Genomic DNA, 19,470 nt, shown 5'->3' with positions numbered 1-19,470 from the left:
TGAATTGGTAAAGCAGATTGTTTTGTCCCTTGTGTGACTTTTTTTTCCCCTTTGGTTTGTTGGGTTTTTTAATGTTTTAAATAAAAACATGGTTGGTTTTTTTCCTCCCCCATGCAGTGAAGTCAAAAAGGTGCCTTTACATATTGTAGGGAAAGATTAGTTCTGCTTACTGTCAATGAGTAAAATCAAACTACAACAAAATTCATTTTCCGTGGCATCAAATCAAAACTATTTCCTATTATTGAAGAAATATTCCTTCAAATAAAAACTTTAGACTGCAAACAAAAGGTTTACATACTCCTATGTAGAAACACTAAGAAGGCAGTAATTTGAATACAACCCCCCCATGAAAATCAAGAATGAGGATAAAAAAAGTGAGACTCCATTCATTAGTCAAAAATATGACATAAGAAACAAATTGCTACAGAGATATTTCAAAAATATATGTGGTTGTAAACAGGAATTCTATCTGGCACATTCTCTATTTTAATGCAGTCCTGCTCCTGCATTAACTGACTATAATAAAAACACAAAAACTATATAAAGCATGCCACTCACTTTGTGTTTAAGCTTATGTCTACCCATGAACTCTGTAACAATTAAAGAATCCTAAACTATCTTCTTGGAAAGGCATTTCAATATTCCTAAAAATATCAGTTTCTAAAATTAAAACTCCAGCTGCATTGTACAAATAACCTCAATATGCATTCAACAAAAGCAAGAAGGAAATCTGGCACATAAAGACTATTATGAAGTACTACCCCAAAAAAAACCCAAAAAAACAAACCCCCAAAACAACCACCCTTTATAAAGCATCAGACCTCAGGAATACCAAATTGAGAGGAAATATTCAGCCTGGAGTCATATGGGGATTATCTTGAGAAACATCTACAAAAACCCAACCCCTAAAGCAGGCATAAATCAGAGAGTTACACCCAACACATGATAGCCATTCATTCTCACAGGAAGAGCACATTGTGAACAGTGTTTTGAGAGACAAAACAAAGTTCACAGAACAGGGGAATATTGGGAAACAGATAAATCAACACTCAATTTCATTCCATTCAATTTTTTCATCTGGCTTCTGAAGATTCAATACTTAATGAGTTTATATTTTATTCTTCACATGCAATACAATGCCAACCATCATCTTGTTTCATTTTGGGGGGAAAAAAGCCAACAAAACCAACCACAGCATACATAATGTAACCCCAGAGGTGTGTATTTTTAATATCTGGAAGACATCTGCAAGACATGACCCTGAAATCAACTTGTCTTGATTTTGCAAGTGATCTCAGTTATGCACACACTAAAAACTCTCAGAATAATGCCAATATATCAGGATGCAATCATGGTTTTGTTAAAAACTCAAAAAAATTCTTTATGATATGCCGCCATGTATGATGTAATAAAAACTTGAACTTGAAATATTCTATGATTCTATGAAAATATTATGGTAATAAAAATTATATAATATGATAATACTTTGGATAATAAACAATATGAAATACAATAAAAGTATTAACAGCATTGCTAAAAACAAAGTTTAAATGAACTTGGATCAATACCTTGAACAGGGATTTCAGCATAGCTTGGTCTTTTGTCTGTAAGCGTAGCAAGAGGTTTTGAAGCTGAGATTGGTCCACTTATAGAATGCCTCTGAAATGGAAAAATACTTGTGTCAAACAGAATCTGAAGGTAAAAAACAAATACGGAACTGCAGAATCAGTTTTAGAAACTTAGATATGACATTATTACTGATTTAAAATAACTAAAAAAATATAAAAGGACCTTTAAAAATACTTAGTGTAAAAGGGTGTCCTCTTTACATGTTGTTTTTTGTCAATCTGAATGTATATACACACACTATGCATTGATACTGTAATATTTATGTCTTCGAACTTAAACCTGCTCCTCAAACCAATGTTGCAAATTAAGGTTGTGAGTTCTCTCGCAGTTTTTGCATTAATTTTCACCTTCATTTATATTTTGTTTGTACAAACCTGTTCTTGTTAAACTTGATGCATTTACTTAAACTAATACAACCTCCTACACGTAGCCAAGATTTCAGTGCTTGATTTGTGTTATTAACATATGCCTTTACAGCTTTGTGGCTTTTCCTGGAAAGTTAGGATAAAGGCGTATTGGGTGTAGTGACATAAACTACCCTTTGCTAAGAAAAACCTTACTGAAAATCTGTTTTTTATTCAGAATGTCAAGAGCTTTTGTTACCACCTATTTAACTGAGATGCTCTGTGAACAACTAAGAGACATTTTGTTAAGTATTTGTCAAACAGATAGTAAAATACAAATGTATTTTCTTTCTAAGTTCACTTTAATTTCTGTTCCGCTCTAAACTAGCTATGAAATGAATTTTTTCAAGTTTTACCTAAAATATTTAGCAATGCATGGCTTCTATCAGCTTGAACTATGCGCACATGATCACATGTGTTAAGTCTTGCACACAATAATTAACCACTGGATAGCACTGAAATAAGTATTTTAGTATCACAGAAATGAACTGTACTGTGCAATAATTACCCGTACACTTACTGAAACTCATATTCAGTTGCTGAAGACTCAGGGAAGACCATCGACAATTATCTCTTTTAGAAATTAATTATTTCAGAGATCCTATTGCAAATTATAGTACATTCTTTATTCACCCTGTCCTTTCTATTAGATTACTATATTTAATCACAATCAGTCCAGTAATGTGTTTATCCTGAAAATTCTTTCAGCTCTCCATCTGGCCCAAGATTAGATGAGAAAGTTAAATGAGCCTTATGTTCGTAAGATAATAAAGGTCAGATGTTTCTCATGCCAAATCATGTAGGCAAGACAGACAAATCCAAAATTGTGATTAAAAAAGTTAACAGTATATACTTTGCAGCATCCTGTAGCACAGGCAGAATTACAGGGCTGCCTATTAATCATTTAGAGTCAAACTACAGTTACACTTTTGGGCTAGAAATCAAATGGAGAAAACAGTTGCCAACCATCTAAGAATCTAACTCCAAAATATAGCATGAAGAATTTCATCGCTTTATATATCGTAAGTCCTGCATGTACAATACAAAGATTATTCCTTTAAACATGCAGATGAAAGTGACTACAACAGATTCTCATAAGAACTGGTATTTCAAACACATTAAATTTCAAGTACACTTCACCCACTCAGGAATTTTTTTTTTAAATAAGGGACAAGGATGCTATCAAGGTGAGAGGCTCCCCCCCCAAAAAAGGAAACCACTAGAATAGAGTTAGATAACGAGGTTAAAAGAAAAACATTTTGTCATTTTGTCTAGCTTTGGGATTGTCATTACAAAAACAGCATAGCAACAGGAAACAAAGGTATGTACAGAGCAGGCACAGTGCTGGATAATCATATACCTTTATCACTTTCTCAGCTTCCAGATATCACTTTAAAACAAACATCCTTTACGGATATTGTCAGAAAGTGGTCTTATTACTCAACTGATAACTTACTGTGTACTGGTCTTGTCTCCTTGTTATAAAATGAACTGTTTGTCTTTTTACTCCTGTTGACACTGCAGTCAGGGCTTACTTTCACTGTTGCTAGTTCCTTATTACATACCTTACTATTACAACTACCAGTAGTAACGTAGTGACTAACACACAGCATATTAGAGGAAAATGAACCAACTAATATTTATCTAGTTCCACTTGGCAATATCTATGTAATACTAGTGTACAAGTCTCTTGGAGAATAATTTTTTCTGAAACACATGACAAGTGTTAGAAACTTTCTGCTTCACTGAGCTTTTGCCTAATCTGCAGATCCTCATTTCACTTACAAAACAAAACACATCTGATGTCCAAACACGTATGGATCTTACCAATCCCTTTATAAATACCTTTTTTTCTACAATCAGAAATACATCCTAAAACTCGCTTAATTGCTAAACGCCATTTGTCATTTACACTAGTGTTCAAACTCATCAACACTAAATGAAAGGATCAATAGTTCAGAGGAATCGCATGCTTTTGAGGCTATTCATGAAGCCCGCTAATGGGATAGAAATTACTAAAGATGCTTTGCAATCTGTGATCCTCCTCTTATTCATTCTACATTGAGGTCTAGCAGAAGAAAATGCTAGAAACTTTAAGGACTACATTTGATGAGGTTATAAAGAAAATTGTTCAGAGAGTTAAATAACACGTTTTTACATAGTAATCTCCGTTTAACATAATTATGGTAACAGATAAAGTTAAAATTGCTAAGATCAACAGTTACTTTCTCATAGCTATTCCTAATTTGAAGATAAAAGTTTCTGCTAACTACTGAAGACTCTTTTCAGTTTTTGGTTTTTTGTTTGTTTTGTTTGTTTGTTTGATTTTTTTTTTTTTAATATTAGTAACAACTCCAGAAGAGGAACCACCATACAGGTGAGACAAAAAAGCAAAAGAGGACGAACACCTGACACTTCAAATTTGAGGCAGAACTATGGCAGTATGAGCTAATCCCTTAAACTCCAAATATTTTGCTTCTGACTCTTCATCCTTGCATCTGTTGCTGGCTATGGAAGGAAACATGACCTTCAACCACTACCAGGCACCTATTCCTGATCACTTTGCACTTCAGTACATACTTCAATGAAGTACTTCACGCCAATGTACTTACACATGGCAATTTCAAAACACAGTTCTTCACATATTAAGTAGTTAAGAAATGGAAGTCTGACACTGAATGGCTTGGAGCCTGAAAGTTTATATGCTGAAAGCAAAGCAGGACATTTAGTGGCGATCAGTGAATCTGAAGCCACATTTACTTCAGAGAGCCCTCCAGCCGTGAAACAGAAAAAGAAAGTACTCCGGGAAAGCTGCAGATATGCTCCCTTGCCCTTGTATTCCTCCCTAGGCATCTGCTTTGGTCACTCCCAGTGGCATACCAGACCAGCTAAGCTTTGGGCTAACCCAGAAGGGTTGTTTTTACATTCTGAAGAGCATTCTCTTCATACCTCTCTTCCTAAATTGTTTTGCACTGTAAGCACTATGGTAAATAACAGTTATGTTCCACTGCAGGCTTGGACCTGAACCCAGAAAGAGTTTTGTTTGTTTGTTTTCAGTTGCAAAAATATATCCAAGAATGTATCTCCCTATACATACACATATTACTGTAAAGAAAAACAAACAAAGCAAACAAAAACTACCCAAGACTGAGGAAATTCCTGACATGGTCCAACACAAAAATGAAGTGACATGCATAATCCAGAGAGGGCACATGTTCATGGAATCATAGAATGGTTTGGGTTGGAAGGGACCTTAAAGATCATCTAGTTCCAACCCCCCTGCTGCGGGCAGGGACACCCTCCACTAGACCACGTTGCCCAAAGCCTCATCCAGCCTGGCCTTGAACACTTCCAGGGATGGGGCCTCCACAGCTTCTCTGGGCAATCTGTGCCAGTACCTCACCACTCCAACAGTAAAGAATTTCTTTCTAACATCTAATCTAAATCGACCCTCCTTCAGCTTAAACCCATTACCCCTTGTCCTGTCACTGCACTCCCTGATAAACAGTCCCTCACCAGCTTTCCTGTAGGCCCCTTCAGGCACTGGTAAGCTGCAATTAGATCTCCCCGGAGCCGCCTTTTCTCCAGGCTGAATAATCCCAACTCTCTCAGCCTGTCCTCATAGGAGAGGTGCTCCATCCCTCTGATCAGCTTCGTGGCCTCCTCTGGACTCGCTCCAACAGCTCCATGTCTCTCCTGTACTGGGGCCCCCAGAGCTGGACACAGTACTCCAGGTGGGGTCTCACAAGAGTGGATGTTGATGCGTCTGTACTTGGAGAATCTTTTTTGCAACCAATCCATCTTACTGTAATGTCAAAATTGCGCCAGTTTCTCAGTAGGTGCCCATGTAAATATTTCTGCTGTGACAACATTTAAAAGCAACTGAGATTAACGATAATAAGCACTGCAATACCCATGCAGAGATCAACCCTTCCACCATTACTTAAGATCTTAAACCATGGGGATGACTTCTATAAGGTTGGAGCCGATAGGCCAACTCACATAGTGACTACTTATTAAAATCACGCTTTTCAATTGCAAGAGAGCAAAAACTACAGACAGGAAAAGATGATGAAAATTGTTTTTGAACCCAAAGCCCTTCTCTCTTGAGCAGAAAAGATTCTTTAAATGCAATTTACATAATTGAGGTCACAAAACCCATTGCCTTCTGGATAATTACAAATACTTTCAAGAAAACCACCTATCTTCAAAAAGACAATAGAAGCCATTTTCATATATATGCCCTCCCCTTTGTTTTTCAGGCAATGTTTCCCACTAATGAGTATCCAGCTGTTAATGACTTGGTTCTATACCAGAAGCAGAATTCAAAATTCAAGTAATTCTGGCAGATCAACAACATCAACACAAGAGCTGTAAACCTGAGCAGGTTTGCAGTATTTTAAGATATTACTTTGGTTCATGGTTAATCTACAGGTAAATAAAGTGAAATAAAGCCCTAGGCTTCATTCAAAAAGTCTTCTGTCTGCCAAAGCTCTGGTTTAGTCTTTTAGAACATGAGATTAAGTGTGCCTCTTCCTACAACAGCACAGAAATTAAGAGAAAAATAAAGACAGATCAATAGGAACAAAGCATTTGTCAGAAAACTTGTCACATTTAACTACTTTAGAAAACTGCTGTCAAGAGCGACTGAGCCACAGGAAATAACAGAAGCTCCCACAAAAACATTTAATTCTTTCTCTTTGCTTTGGGGCTATCTAATTGTTTTATGACATTCACTCTTATATGAATAAAAGCTGCGCTAGTCTGAGCCCAGGAGAACAATCAGTCTGTTCCAGGTATTGTTTCTAGGGCACTAAAAACCAACATGGATATAGATTCTTCAGGTCACACGGAGAGGATTTATTACCAAAACATTATGCTGACCTATAGTGAAAATCAAATTATGGTACTTCTGGTTAGTAGTATCTTGAAGGCAATAGGAGACTTACTGACATTAAAGGAGTAAAACATATAGTACATTCTTTGATTTTTCTTCGTGTATCTGGTCCCATCTGCTTTGTCCTTAAGCTTATTGGCTTTTACCAAAATCTCACTTCATGCAGCTAATGTGATAATAAAAACCAGCAATGATCTACAAAGCTGAACATCAGAGTACTGATGATGCAATCTTAGCATACCTAGGCTCCTGTGGCAGCTGAACAAACGGACAAAGCTTCAGAGGGGACAGGACAAAATACATAATACAATCACCAACTGGCGAAACTCAGTCAGTACAAAGTGAACAAAGATAATCAATTCACAGTGATTTTACTCCTCTCTGGTCAGCTCTGATATAAAAAGCCTGTGCAACATGGGATACATTTACACTGATGATTGCTGACAGATTATGCACAGATCTCAGTCCATTGCCCGAAGGGGATTACTACTGTTTCCGTGCCAGGAACAGGACCAAGAACCGACAAACAGCAACTCTAAAACTAAGGAACGTGGATCAAGTTTTCCTCCCATGCTTCTCAGCAGCACAGGAATAGTAGTGGTTGGGAATATTTAACAAAAACTTCCAAATTATGCCAAATCTTGTATTTACAACATGGTTCTCAGTGAAAGACTCTTTTGTTAGACTGAACATTTTAGTAATTACTGAGGCAACATTTTATCATTATTTCCCCATAAAGTCAGCCAATATTTGTATATTACCACCTGTAGTTTCACATGGTCTTCTTCACAAAGGATTGAGTGCAGTCATAAAACACCTACCTGCATAGGGGATACAGCAGCAGCTGGGGGAGTTTTCATGGGACTTGGGCTCAGGGGAGTGCGAGGAATTGCGGCAGCAGCAGGACTTGGAACTAGCAGAAACACAGAAGGGAAGCCATTGTGAGCATTGCACTGTTTTGCAGGGAAACAGGAGACTGGCTGTTATAGCAAACTCTTGCCTTGTACTTTACATTACTAGTTTTACCAGATCACATCTTTCAGAATTTCAATTAGTAACTGACTGCCAAATCATTTAAAAGTATGCCTACACATTTACTCCTCTGTAATTACGTTCATTTTCTGTCTTGAATATATCACCCACGGTAAAAACAAAAGTTTACTGGGGGCGGACAAGGCTAAGGTGCAGGATACGGTTACGCTGGCAGATGTAAATGATGGCATTACTAGTTCTCTGATCTCCAGATAATTAAAGAGATGGTAACAGGCTCCTGGGTCTGCCAGTAATGCAAGAAAGATAACCTATTTCACCTGCTTTCCTTTCTAGTTTCCAAAGTCCACAGGTACTAGATATTATATCTCTGAAATTTTGGGATTAAACAAATAACATAATAATACATAGAAATGTACGAAAACGGAAAAATAGTGAATTGGTGAATGAGTCATCTAATTATTTAACAGCATGATTACACATGAATGTCAAGATATTGGTTTGAAATAAAAGATTAAAAAGAAGGGAGAGGGGATTTATCATTTTACCAAACTAACTCTGGCAAGAAAGCACCTTTATCCAATAACAGATTAAAAAAACCCCTAAATTAACACTAGGAAAGTAAAAAACTGTAAATACCTATGAACAAAGTGAACAAGCATGGAAATAGAACCGCTTACAGAATTGCCAAATAATCCAGAGATGCTTCTATACCCTAACAAATTTTCAGGTTATAAACAATTAAAAGTACATTTGCCATGCACAGTACAGTACCATAAGTCTCTCTGGTAATACAGTCTACTTCCAGCCAAGCCTTTTTACATCAGAGACTTACAGTGACATTATTGTAAATGAAATTCAAAACCCAAAGACCTGGTGAGGGAAATATTTTAATCCATACAAGATCACATATGCAGTCAAAGCTAAAACCCAAGTGTTTCTCATTTCAGGATAATTACTGGGATTCTTTATTCTGCTCAGATATAGAGAAGGACAACAGCACCTGTTTCCACAATGAGAACTATAGCAAAGTCCATTGTCTCAACAGTGAGATCCTTTTCATTTTTGAAAATATTCCCTATATCTTTTAATAGGTGATACTTGCTAGACCTTATTTTTAACTTTCATCAGCACTTTGAGTATAAGAATATAAGTTATTAAAAGAAACAAACTCAGCTATAGCTATTACATGGCTTTTAGAATGCTTAATTTGGCACATTAAATTCACATTTTAATAACAAGGCTGAAATCAGCTGTGCTTCCAGCTATAATTATGTGTGTAATATGTATTTGTATTTCTAGTATACGGGAGCATTGAATCAAAGCATCTACCACGTGAGTCATTGGCAATGCGACAGTAAAGAAAAATATAAAGACAAGACAAAAAAAGGATGCCTGCACTTAACTGCAGTGAATGACCTGTTGTGCAATCTAGTTTAGGTTGGTTTGTTTCAGCCATCACTTATAGGTCATGACAGTACAATAAAATATCTTAACATTGAATTAGCTAAGCCATTAGAAGTGTCCATGTCAAGATACGCAAAATCATAACTTGGTGCAGTACTACCCTGGGTTGAAAATAATTACCTTGGGAGGCACTGTCAAATGACTTGATGAGTGTTTTTACAGTAGGAGTTGGCTCTGAGGAGGTGGATGATCTGCGACTCAGGCCCATTCCTTGTCTCAGAGCTGCCAAATCTCTCTCTACCGCATTCATGTAATTGTACACTCGACCACGTTCCTCTTCCTGCCTGAAATCAATATGCAGCCCATTTAAGGCATTTAAAAAACATTTTAACATGCAAAGTCTTAAAAAAAAATCAACACAAATTTGAAACCAAATTAAAATCTATAGTCCAAATTGGTCATTACATTAACCTAGTTTTCTTTCCACTGTAATTTAGAAATAGATTATCAACCTAAATTATCACTGTAAGTTCTTACTATTTGTCAGCAAGACAGCTTAAGCACCAAGTGAAAAGTCTATCAAATCAATATTTGATTTAAGGCTTAATTCCTGCTCCTATGTCTCAAATACACACACGGATGGAAAAAATTGAGCCTTAAGGATTTCACCATTTCACATGAAAATAATCAGCTCAGAGGGGAGAATTTTTTTTCCACCTGCGTAAAAAGAAAACAATTTAAATGAATACTAAGGAGGTAAGAATACATTTCTGGCATACATCTTTAGGCAGTATGTGAATCAGGGTAAAAAAAAAAAATCAGATTTTTAGTACAGAATATTTATGGTGGTTATTGTATTCAGTGTCACTCACAAAACCAGAATTGTTTGAAGCAACCTATTTTCTACAGTCTGCAATAATTAAACATTGACTGATTTTTGCTTCAGACACTGTAATAGACTTTCCTAACACCTTCCCTCCAATACAGTAGCTATACCACTTCCAAGGAATCTGATTCAGTTGCCTTTGTTCTTTGTCTACAGAGAATCAAATGTCAAAAGATGCTTGTGTATAATAATGAATATACTGACTGGAATCAGTAAGCCAATTCTACCTTCAAAAGTGCAACTGTAACCTCAAAGGTTCACTTGCAAGCAGTAATTGAACAATTACAATCCTTGCTGAAACATATTAGTAAGAATTGTCCATATTACTTAGTTTGGTGATCTTACTTCAGGTAAGGTGTCTTACGCCTACCACTCATCCATCCAGATAATTTTCCATTTTCAGTGTAACCAGTCTGTTCTTCCTACCATCAGCTTTTCTCCAAGTTCCATAGCCTGCATTAACTTATATCCTACTGGATGCTGGGTTAAGTGTAATGTATCCTATAAAATGCCCATCCATGTGCAAAAAAATTGTTCAATATATACACATCACAAACATCATTACTGTAATTGTAAGCTATACATGTATTCAATCCCTAGAGACAATGTAGTCAGGATTCAAATGGTGCTGTCCAAGATGTTCCTGTTCTATGGATTTGAGGACTTTAATACTTCTGAAGGACATATAACTCACTTTCTAAATAACTGTAGCACCTAATTCAAGCTACCATACATCACAGTTTGAATTACTGTTATTAAAAATGTTTTTATACACAAAACATCTCTAATTATTCCCAGAAACAATTATCAGTGGAAAGAAAACAGTACAAGATATATGCAGAATTAGACAAAGATTTCTTCTCAAGTAAAAATCCACCTGTATTTTTAACCATACCAAAAGCCTTGGGTGTAATAAGAAGTACTGATGATGGTACAGAAAAGCCAACACTGCTTGTTTTTCACAATGAGGGAAGTTAAATCATGTCCAGCTGTTAAATGGGAAAAATCCTCCACTTCAACCTGGTTTTGCAAAACTGAGTATTCTTGGATGGGTTAAGTATACAGTATAAAGAAACAAATATTGTTCTTATAAGTTTACCTATTTTGACCCCTGAAGGCCTGCATAAAGCCACTTGTTGAAATACAGATCCTCACAGTGAGAGGATTTACGAACTTCTGGAGACTGAATAGTAGTTAAGACACTGGATTTCCAAAACTGTATCCCCCCGTCAAAGCGACAATATCCCTGTTGTCTTTTGCATACTTGCGTGACTTTATTTCCTCCAACTCTTTAGTGAGCTTCTCATTTTTCTCTTGAGCTTCATGTAATCTACGCTTCAGGTCTCCTATCTCTTCCTGGGCCTCGGACTTTATATCATTTGCTATAACCACTGCTGTCTGTAGATCAGCCTGGAACTGACGCCATTCTGCTGACTCCTCCTAGAAGTAAATAAAACTTTAAATTGAAAGCAGCAGCAAGAATTTTTAAGTTAAAAATAAAAGTTATCCTTATTATTCATAGCTTCCCGGTGCTGTTACAGGAAACAAGTTACGGGAACGACAGAGGCAGTCATCTCCAGCATTAGGCGCAACCTAACTTACAAGTTAAATTGAAAAAGTTTTGCTGGAAATAACTAGACCTACAAAGTTCTTTTCTAGAAAGAAAGAAAATGTTCAAAGTGGAGGGGAAAAAAAATTAATATTAAACATCAGAAGACACAGGAACATTTTCTCCCAAGCCAACACCGTATCTTTGTGACACTGAGAATTTCTCAGAAGTTATTTCTTTAGTGTCTATAGGTTAGTAAATATGTTCCCATATGATGTCTGTGTCTCAGAAATAATTATTTTAATGGTATTACATCTAATCATATTACCTTTTCACAAGTTCATATGCAGGTTTTATGACATTCCAAGTTTAGAATTTATTGAGTTTTTAGGTTTTGACCTACCCGGAGTCTCCTGTGAAGATTCTTTATCTCTCTTTCCATGTCATGCTTTTGGTCCTGAAGTTTTTTAACTGTATCTGGAGAGAAAGTCAAATTCTCTGTAAGATCTTAGTCAGGGATCTATTTACTTAAGAAAAAAAAAAAAAAGAGTAACTGAAAAAAACCTGCAAATACTTTTAAAAACTTACTCAGAGAATACATTTTTATAACCAAAGCCACCTGGAAAAAAAATAGTATGAGCAGAAATAATTTGACAGGAAATGTCAATACAGAGATATCGGGGGGGTGTGTGTGTTTCCCTCTTCAAACATAAGCTGCAGCTACATGAAGCCTTTTGATTCACAATTTATTCCCTGCCAGAAAAAAATTGACGTAACATTCACAGCCATGCCTTGAACAGGGATAAATTTCTACTGATGTACTCAAGAATCTTACATTCTTGTCTATCAAGCTACTATTTGAAGTTGAAGCAAGCTATATTTACAGCAAAGGGACAAACAGTCTGTGAGATCATGTTATGAAAGAGATGGTCCCCTAAATCTGTCAGCAGCTATACAAAAGGGTATGCAGCTTGATCACCACCAACTCCTCATGTGGCGTCTGACAGACTGGCTACTGCAATTATTATTCATTTGTTACTTTATTCAATACGCAAGGACAACGTGATTGATTACTCCATTCTTATAAGTAAGCAACTAATGAAGAAGAACGCAGCATAAATTTCTAATCAGTGTGTCACTTCACTGATCATTGGATTCTAGGATATTTTATTTCTATAGCATCATGTAGCTATTTCCAAACTGCAAAAATGATGGGCCAACTGACTGAATGCAGGTGGGTTTTTTTCAGGTTCGTTACTCCAAGAGCTGCTGGGAACAAATATTTTTCCTGTATATTAGCAAGGCTCTTTCCACAAAAAGACTGAAGGTGCCTAATACATTTAGGTTGTTCAAAATACAAAATCTTAGCAAAAATCTATGGAACTGCATAATAAATGTTTGAATAGTCAGAAGATAGGTATATACAATCATAGAAACAGATTGATACAGTAAAGTTTTGTGGCTCTCATTCCCTAACACAAAAAAACCCTCCAACTTTCCAGTGCTTTTATTTGGATCTCAGGTCTCCGGAAAACCATTAAACCAGGGTTTATTCAAAGCCACTTGTTCTGCCAATACCTACCAGTCTCTACCCAATTAAGCGTATATCTGCAGTACTCCTGGTCTTTCGTCAAAGGGCTTTTCTTAACAATAAAAATGAAGCTATGGCAGGCTAAATGGAAATTAGTAAGCATTTAAAAATGTTTAAATCAGATGTAACAATGACTAAGAACAGATTTCTGTGATTCTGTGATTAAGCTGATTTATGCTGATGTGTACATTCAGAAGCCTCAACTATGCTCATAAGAACATTTCAATTTTTCAGCTATGGAATTTCTTTTGGTTTCTTCATCAGAAGAAATTCTTGAGTTTTGATTTGCCTCAACAGTCCCAAGTACAGAGGCTTTTAATGCCACAGCTAATTTCTTTACAATAATGATACGAACCTCAGTTGGCCTGAAAACATGATAACCTTTCAGGCTTGGAAAAGTTGAAACACTAAAATTAGACAGATACTTCTGTATTTAACTCCTCCTTACAAGACTGCACACTAAGATGCATCCAACTGATCTTTAAGCTTTGAAGATAAGCCTAACAGAGCAGGCCACTCAAATCTCATGCTGCCATGATATTTAAGCAAAGCCTTCCAATTTTTAGCCTGTCTCTGCATACACAACTTGTTCGAGCTAAAGTCAGCACTGAGATGGCAGCTTCAGGTCAAAGTTATAAAAGTTGCTCCCACTCCCCACCCTTTTTTCCTTTAAACACATGCTAAAAAAGTCCACCACAAATTAGATAACTTTCAACAGTGACAGCAAGTCAACATGCCCTAAAGAGCTTCTAGTAGCATTTTGAAATAAAATCTAGTGGATGACCATTTTCTTTTTTAAAGACAGTTCAAAGAAAATGTGTTTTTAAAAATACAACTTGTTCTCCTACTAAAAGCAAGCTATAGTTCATCTAAAAATAACCCCAAACCAGAAACTATAAATGCATCCAGCGTTAAAGCTTGTGTAATGCCATTGTTTTGAGCTGAGATATGAAACGCACCATTAAGTTTTAGTATATTTATGCTTTGAAGTAAAACACAATGGTCTGAATATTCTGCAGTTACTATAAACAATACGGAGCACTTTACAGCAGTTGCTGGAAACAGTCTTCTCCTCCAATCAATCGAAGGGATTAAAAAAAAAAGAACTGAAAAGGGCTACCAAATTGCAATTGAATTTGAAACGTAGTGAGACTAAGTGATTTCACCTCTTATAGCCTGAACTTTGTTCTTCACATTGTGCCACCAATCTCAGCCTGAAAATTCAAGCAGCCAAAGTAGGTAGACAGGCAGCAACTCTCTGTACAGCTGCCTGATGGTATCCTTCCTTTCTGCATCCTCACAACCTCCACGATTCTCCTCTAACACACACAAACCCTTTCCACCTGTATGTGCTGCAATTTTCAGCATGGTAGGACAGGCACTTCACTTCTGCCATTATCCAGTCTCCTCCTTTTAAGGAGCATAGACAAGAAAGAGGATTGAAATAAAAGGAAAAGTAACTGTTGTTTGGGGTAAGTGAAGAACAAGGAGACCATTCTGATGAATGAATAGCATAATCAAAAATGGCAAATCAGCAAGCTGCTTGTGTTTTACTGCAGGATTCAATTATGTCTACATTTTATAAAACTATATTGATTTAAATCACAGTTTGACAAGTCCTTGCTTTTTAAAAGGTAGAAAAATAAATTATGGGAAATGCAGACTACAAATGGTAAAGAAAAACATTACAAGTTGGGCTGGAGGTGGGAGGAAGAAACTAAGAAAACACCCGAATTTTGTAAGGCTGCCAGAGAAAAAGTATCACTGTATTCTGTATCTGTAACTCTTACTAATTACAATTAGCAATTAGAATTTATCACTATGAAATAAAAATGAGTATCAATATTCATTTAATTTCAATAGTCTCTGGAGGATAAAAAAAAGAAAAAAAAAGAAAAATAAGAATTACAATATTCAGACATGCATACTAGTTTCAAAACATGACGCTACAATTCCTGATAAGCAATGCTAAATCAAGTAATCCCAACACAGGCAAATTCACAGTGGGCATTCTTGCAGTTTTTTGTATTAATTACATTGGTTTGCCTTATGCTAGGATAGCATTTCAATTTATAGCATAGCTATTCCAGTACAATCACATCTATATAGAGTAGTGTCAGCACTACAGTTAATTTAAGACTTATATAAGGAAGAGGCACTGCTTACAAATATACCAAAGCTCAGGCAATGTGCATGTCAGTCTTGCTTTTGAGTTCATCACTGTCAGACAATAGCTCTATGCAGCAAGAAAGTTGAATTTAAGAGTCCAACATTAGCAAAAAAAAAAACCCCAAACCCAAAACCAAATCGTACTAACAATTAGAAAACTAACATCCAATTGACTTTCCCAACACTGGCAGAAAAAGTCTAAATATGGTAACGTAAAAATTTAGTTTCACAACTGCTGTCAAGATCCTTTTCAAAATGAGATACAGTAGAATTAAAAACCAACGCCGTCAGCTCCATAAGAACTATTTATTCACCGAACTTCAGATATATCAACCTTCTTGCTTACCTACCCTTGTCCAAAAAATGTACTGACTTAAATAGTTATGGACTAAGAGAACTGATATGTTTAGTACACGTACCTTCTGCTAAATGAACATGCAATGAGTATTTTCAGGCTTCAGAAGAAACATCTCACAATTCATAAGCTAACCTACAAATATCAATTTTTTGCAAATCGGGAGACAAAGTTATCTGAAAAAATTTCCCCACAAACTCTTATTCACTGCTTGGAAGAATAATAGGTTTCTTTTTTCCCCCTTAGTCATCGAAGTTGACTAATGTGACAGCTTGGCTACCTGACTACTGAAAGTTTTTCCCGAAGCCAGAAATGAAAACCCGAGCAAACACGCCATCTAGCGCAATGCCTGCCTTCCCTGCCGACTTCCAGCCTGCCCTGCCCTCTCCCAGTCCCTCACCTCCACTCCAGTACCTACAGACTCATCTCAACTACAGGTTGTTTTATCTCAGTGCCCTAGAGATGATATAAAACAGCCAGGTTATTTTAATATTTCTCAGACTTTTTAGATACAACACAGAATCACTAGGCTTAAAACTCCTCATCCCACCGGTAATGAGTTCAGCTGCCATGGACTACAGGTCCTGTCACACCTGGGTGGACATCAGGAACATGCTGTATGTTTTTTAATCAATGCAGTTTACATCCTACTGTCCACATCAAAGAGATCCCAGTTTTTGCAGGCAGACATATTAATAGCTAAATTGTGACCGTTCAGTATTCAGATTACTGTGAAAAATGTTTCATAATGTGTTCGTTATGCTTCTTTTTGGTGTTTGGAAAGGCCACAATGAAGTGTGCCCTAAGTACTAGCACTAGAGCATTTCACATTTCTACATTACTACTTAGTGTTGATTAACCATTAAAATGAATGAACACTCACCACCTCATCTATGAAGCATCTTTCTCCTAACTGTAAAGTCTATCTTTTGTGAGTTCTTTAAGTGATAATTTTTCATCACTTATCACTTGCAATTTATCACTTGTCTTGCCATCGCTTTCATTCACTCAGTAACTTTGCTGTTAGGCAAATTCTCTCCTTAAGGGGTGGGTTAGATTTCCCCATGTTTTAAAATCTAAAATAAAAGTTCACTAAAGAAAACCTTTATGGTTCTTTATTACTCTTTAGGCTGAAAACCCACCATTCCTCTAACTAGTGCTTTATAATACCTAAACCTACATTAAATCCTCCACATTTAAAAGCACAGGCATTATACATTTGGCTGACAGAATATCAGGACTGACCAAAAGTCTGGTCAGCATAAGATAACTTACCACTACTAAGATGTGCTTTCCTATCACTTTAATACAAATTGTTAAAATTCTGTCTTTTACATGTTGTACACACTACCTCCAAGTCCCAGATTTTCTGAGATGCTGTTCTTTGCTGTCACTACGTAGAGGCTACCACCAAGAAACTCTTGTACAAGGCTTCATTACAAACCCATAATGAACAGCATGTTAAAGTGGTCAGAGAAAAATATTTGAAGTTTATACCATTCTTCGGGTGCCATCCCTTCTTAGCGCCACTAGATGCCACTCTCCTTCCTGCCTATAACTCAAATACGGATTTCTTCCCTAAAGGATCACACCAGGCCATTCAGCTAGTACTGTTGAATTTTCCAAACTATTCCAAGAGCAATGAGTGTGTTGCAATTTTTGTTCCAAATTTCTGCCCAGGCAGAGGTTTGTCCACCTGAATGTTTACCAATTTAAGTGAAATATCTAACAGATATTTTGTACCACAAAATCAGAAGCATCTAAAATTAGAGCTGCCTTGTTATCAGGTGTTACTAGGCAGATAGCTAAATGTTTGACTATGGTGCTTTATTTTGTACAAATGTATTTCAGCTAATGGACAAAACAATGCAAGTAGAAAAACGTTCAACTTTAAGACTTTACTAAAGAACAACTTCAAGAATAAAGTCAGAGCCACTAACCAAGCGCCTGAGCTCCTGCTTCCAAATAAAAGCCTCTCTGGTTTTGGAACAGAGAGAAAAAAAAAAAAGAAAAAAAAAGGCAGAATAAAAACTTAAAGCAATTCTGTAAAGAGAAACAGTGATTGCCTTTCAAGATAAAGAAGGGTTGCATAGGGAAACCAAGCTGACAGCTGCATGTCTGAAGACATCGAGCTTCAGTTGAATAAACAGTTGAATAAACAATTTAGCTTGCATAAGACACTACCTTTTCTTGATAGCAGACCAATTCAAAATCCTTTCTATGAATATTTCCCTTACTGTTAAAAGAGATTATGCTTTGGGGTTTTTGCTATCTTGTTTAGTCTTTGTATACCATGGAAGAAGAGCAGATATTTGAATTCAAATGAATAGCACTGTGCAAATACAGCTTGCCAGGGTACAGTTGCCCAAGTTCTTATTTAGACAGAGACTAACTGCAGTATTCCAGCCTGTGGTAGGAATGTCTGAGCAGGTCTGGAGATCAGAGAGGGAACTAAGGCACAGAGAGCTAGACAAGTATACAATATACATGAATTTCATTATAAGCCCTAACCATTTCTTGAAGGGTGGCAAGAGTCAACAGAAAAGGTTTATTCTAACTTGCTTGAAGTTTGTCAGATTAATTTTTAGGTTCACAGATCAGTTTCATGACTTGAGCAAATCCATATTGCCAAGTCAGCTCTGACATTTGTAACTTTCAGGGCTTCCCATTCACCCATTTCTCCACCAAAAACATCTTTTTTCAGGTGGGAGAAATCATTAATTATACACATTCTCAAGCTACCTGGTAACTCCTAATATTTGGGCACTCAAAAATGAGAGCATTCTTAAAAAAACCACAACACTGAAACACTAAATCAATCATCCAGCCTCCAAAATGCACAAGGAGCACACTATTATTAAGTCTGTAATTACATGTTTTTCTTCTTTGAAAAACAACTTGAAAACAGCATTATCAGATTTCATATTTATTCTCAATTCACAGGTTTTCATTCCCACACCAACTACTACCGGGACTGGAAAAGCAAAGCCAACTTGATTTTTCCCCTAGCATATAAAGGTTCTGCAAAGCCCATTCTGACTCGAATTCAGACATACAAAAGACAAGTGGAAATATTTTCACTATTTCAATGTTCTACTTCAGCTGCTCTTAAATTATCATTTCTCTCGCAAAAGAAATGCATAACACTCACTCTCCAAATCAGATATGATGAGATTGTCATGAAGCTTCACGGCACGATGCTGCTCTACTTCATCCTCCAACTCAAAGATAGTTTCTTTCATGTCACTTCTCTCCGTCTCTTTTTCATCTAGTTCTGTCCGAAGTTTTTCTAGAGTCACATTGAGATCCTCAATTTGTTTCTTGGCTTCTTCTTGGAATACCCTGTATTCATCTTCAACCTGAAAAAGAATGTATCTTTTCATAACTAAATTGGTTGCATTTTAAAACACGCTTTTAGTTTCGTAACTACCATACTTACAATATATTTCTGCAATGCTACAAAAGTATGGAACACTAAGTCAAGTGTAAGCCTGTAAAAATGTGTTGTTCTAGTACAACTATTTTCCTGAGCCAGAGTTTAACTCTCTTATTCCCAAGCTGAATATATGAGCATTCCCCAGCTACTCTAACAG

The 19,470-nt window shown here is 36.4% G+C and overlaps 1 protein-coding gene across 2 annotated transcripts in view; it reads right to left on the bottom strand.

Annotated features, from left to right (window-relative positions):
• Positions 1-19,470, bottom strand: part of SPECC1L (sperm antigen with calponin homology and coiled-coil domains 1 like) — a 73,099-nt gene that overhangs the window by 28,244 nt on the left and 25,385 nt on the right. For both annotated transcript variants that reach the window (XM_054843844.1, XM_054843845.1), the window contains exons 5-10: positions 19,029-19,236; positions 12,166-12,239; positions 11,478-11,653; positions 9,508-9,671; positions 7,752-7,843; positions 1,569-1,659 (exon numbers count right to left, since the gene is read on the bottom strand). In XM_054843844.1, the coding sequence (XP_054699819.1) occupies positions 1,569-1,659; positions 7,752-7,843; positions 9,508-9,671; positions 11,478-11,653; positions 12,166-12,239; positions 19,029-19,236 (805 nt within the window). The remainder of the gene's footprint in view (positions 1-1,568; positions 1,660-7,751; positions 7,844-9,507; positions 9,672-11,477; positions 11,654-12,165; positions 12,240-19,028; positions 19,237-19,470) is intronic.

Source organism: Grus americana, chromosome 16 (assembly GCF_028858705.1).
Source record: "Grus americana isolate bGruAme1 chromosome 16, bGruAme1.mat, whole genome shotgun sequence".
Taxonomy (NCBI): domain Eukaryota; kingdom Metazoa; phylum Chordata; class Aves; order Gruiformes; family Gruidae; genus Grus; species Grus americana.
Note: the sequence above shows the minus strand (reverse complement) of the source record. Positions and strands in the feature narration are given on the sequence as shown.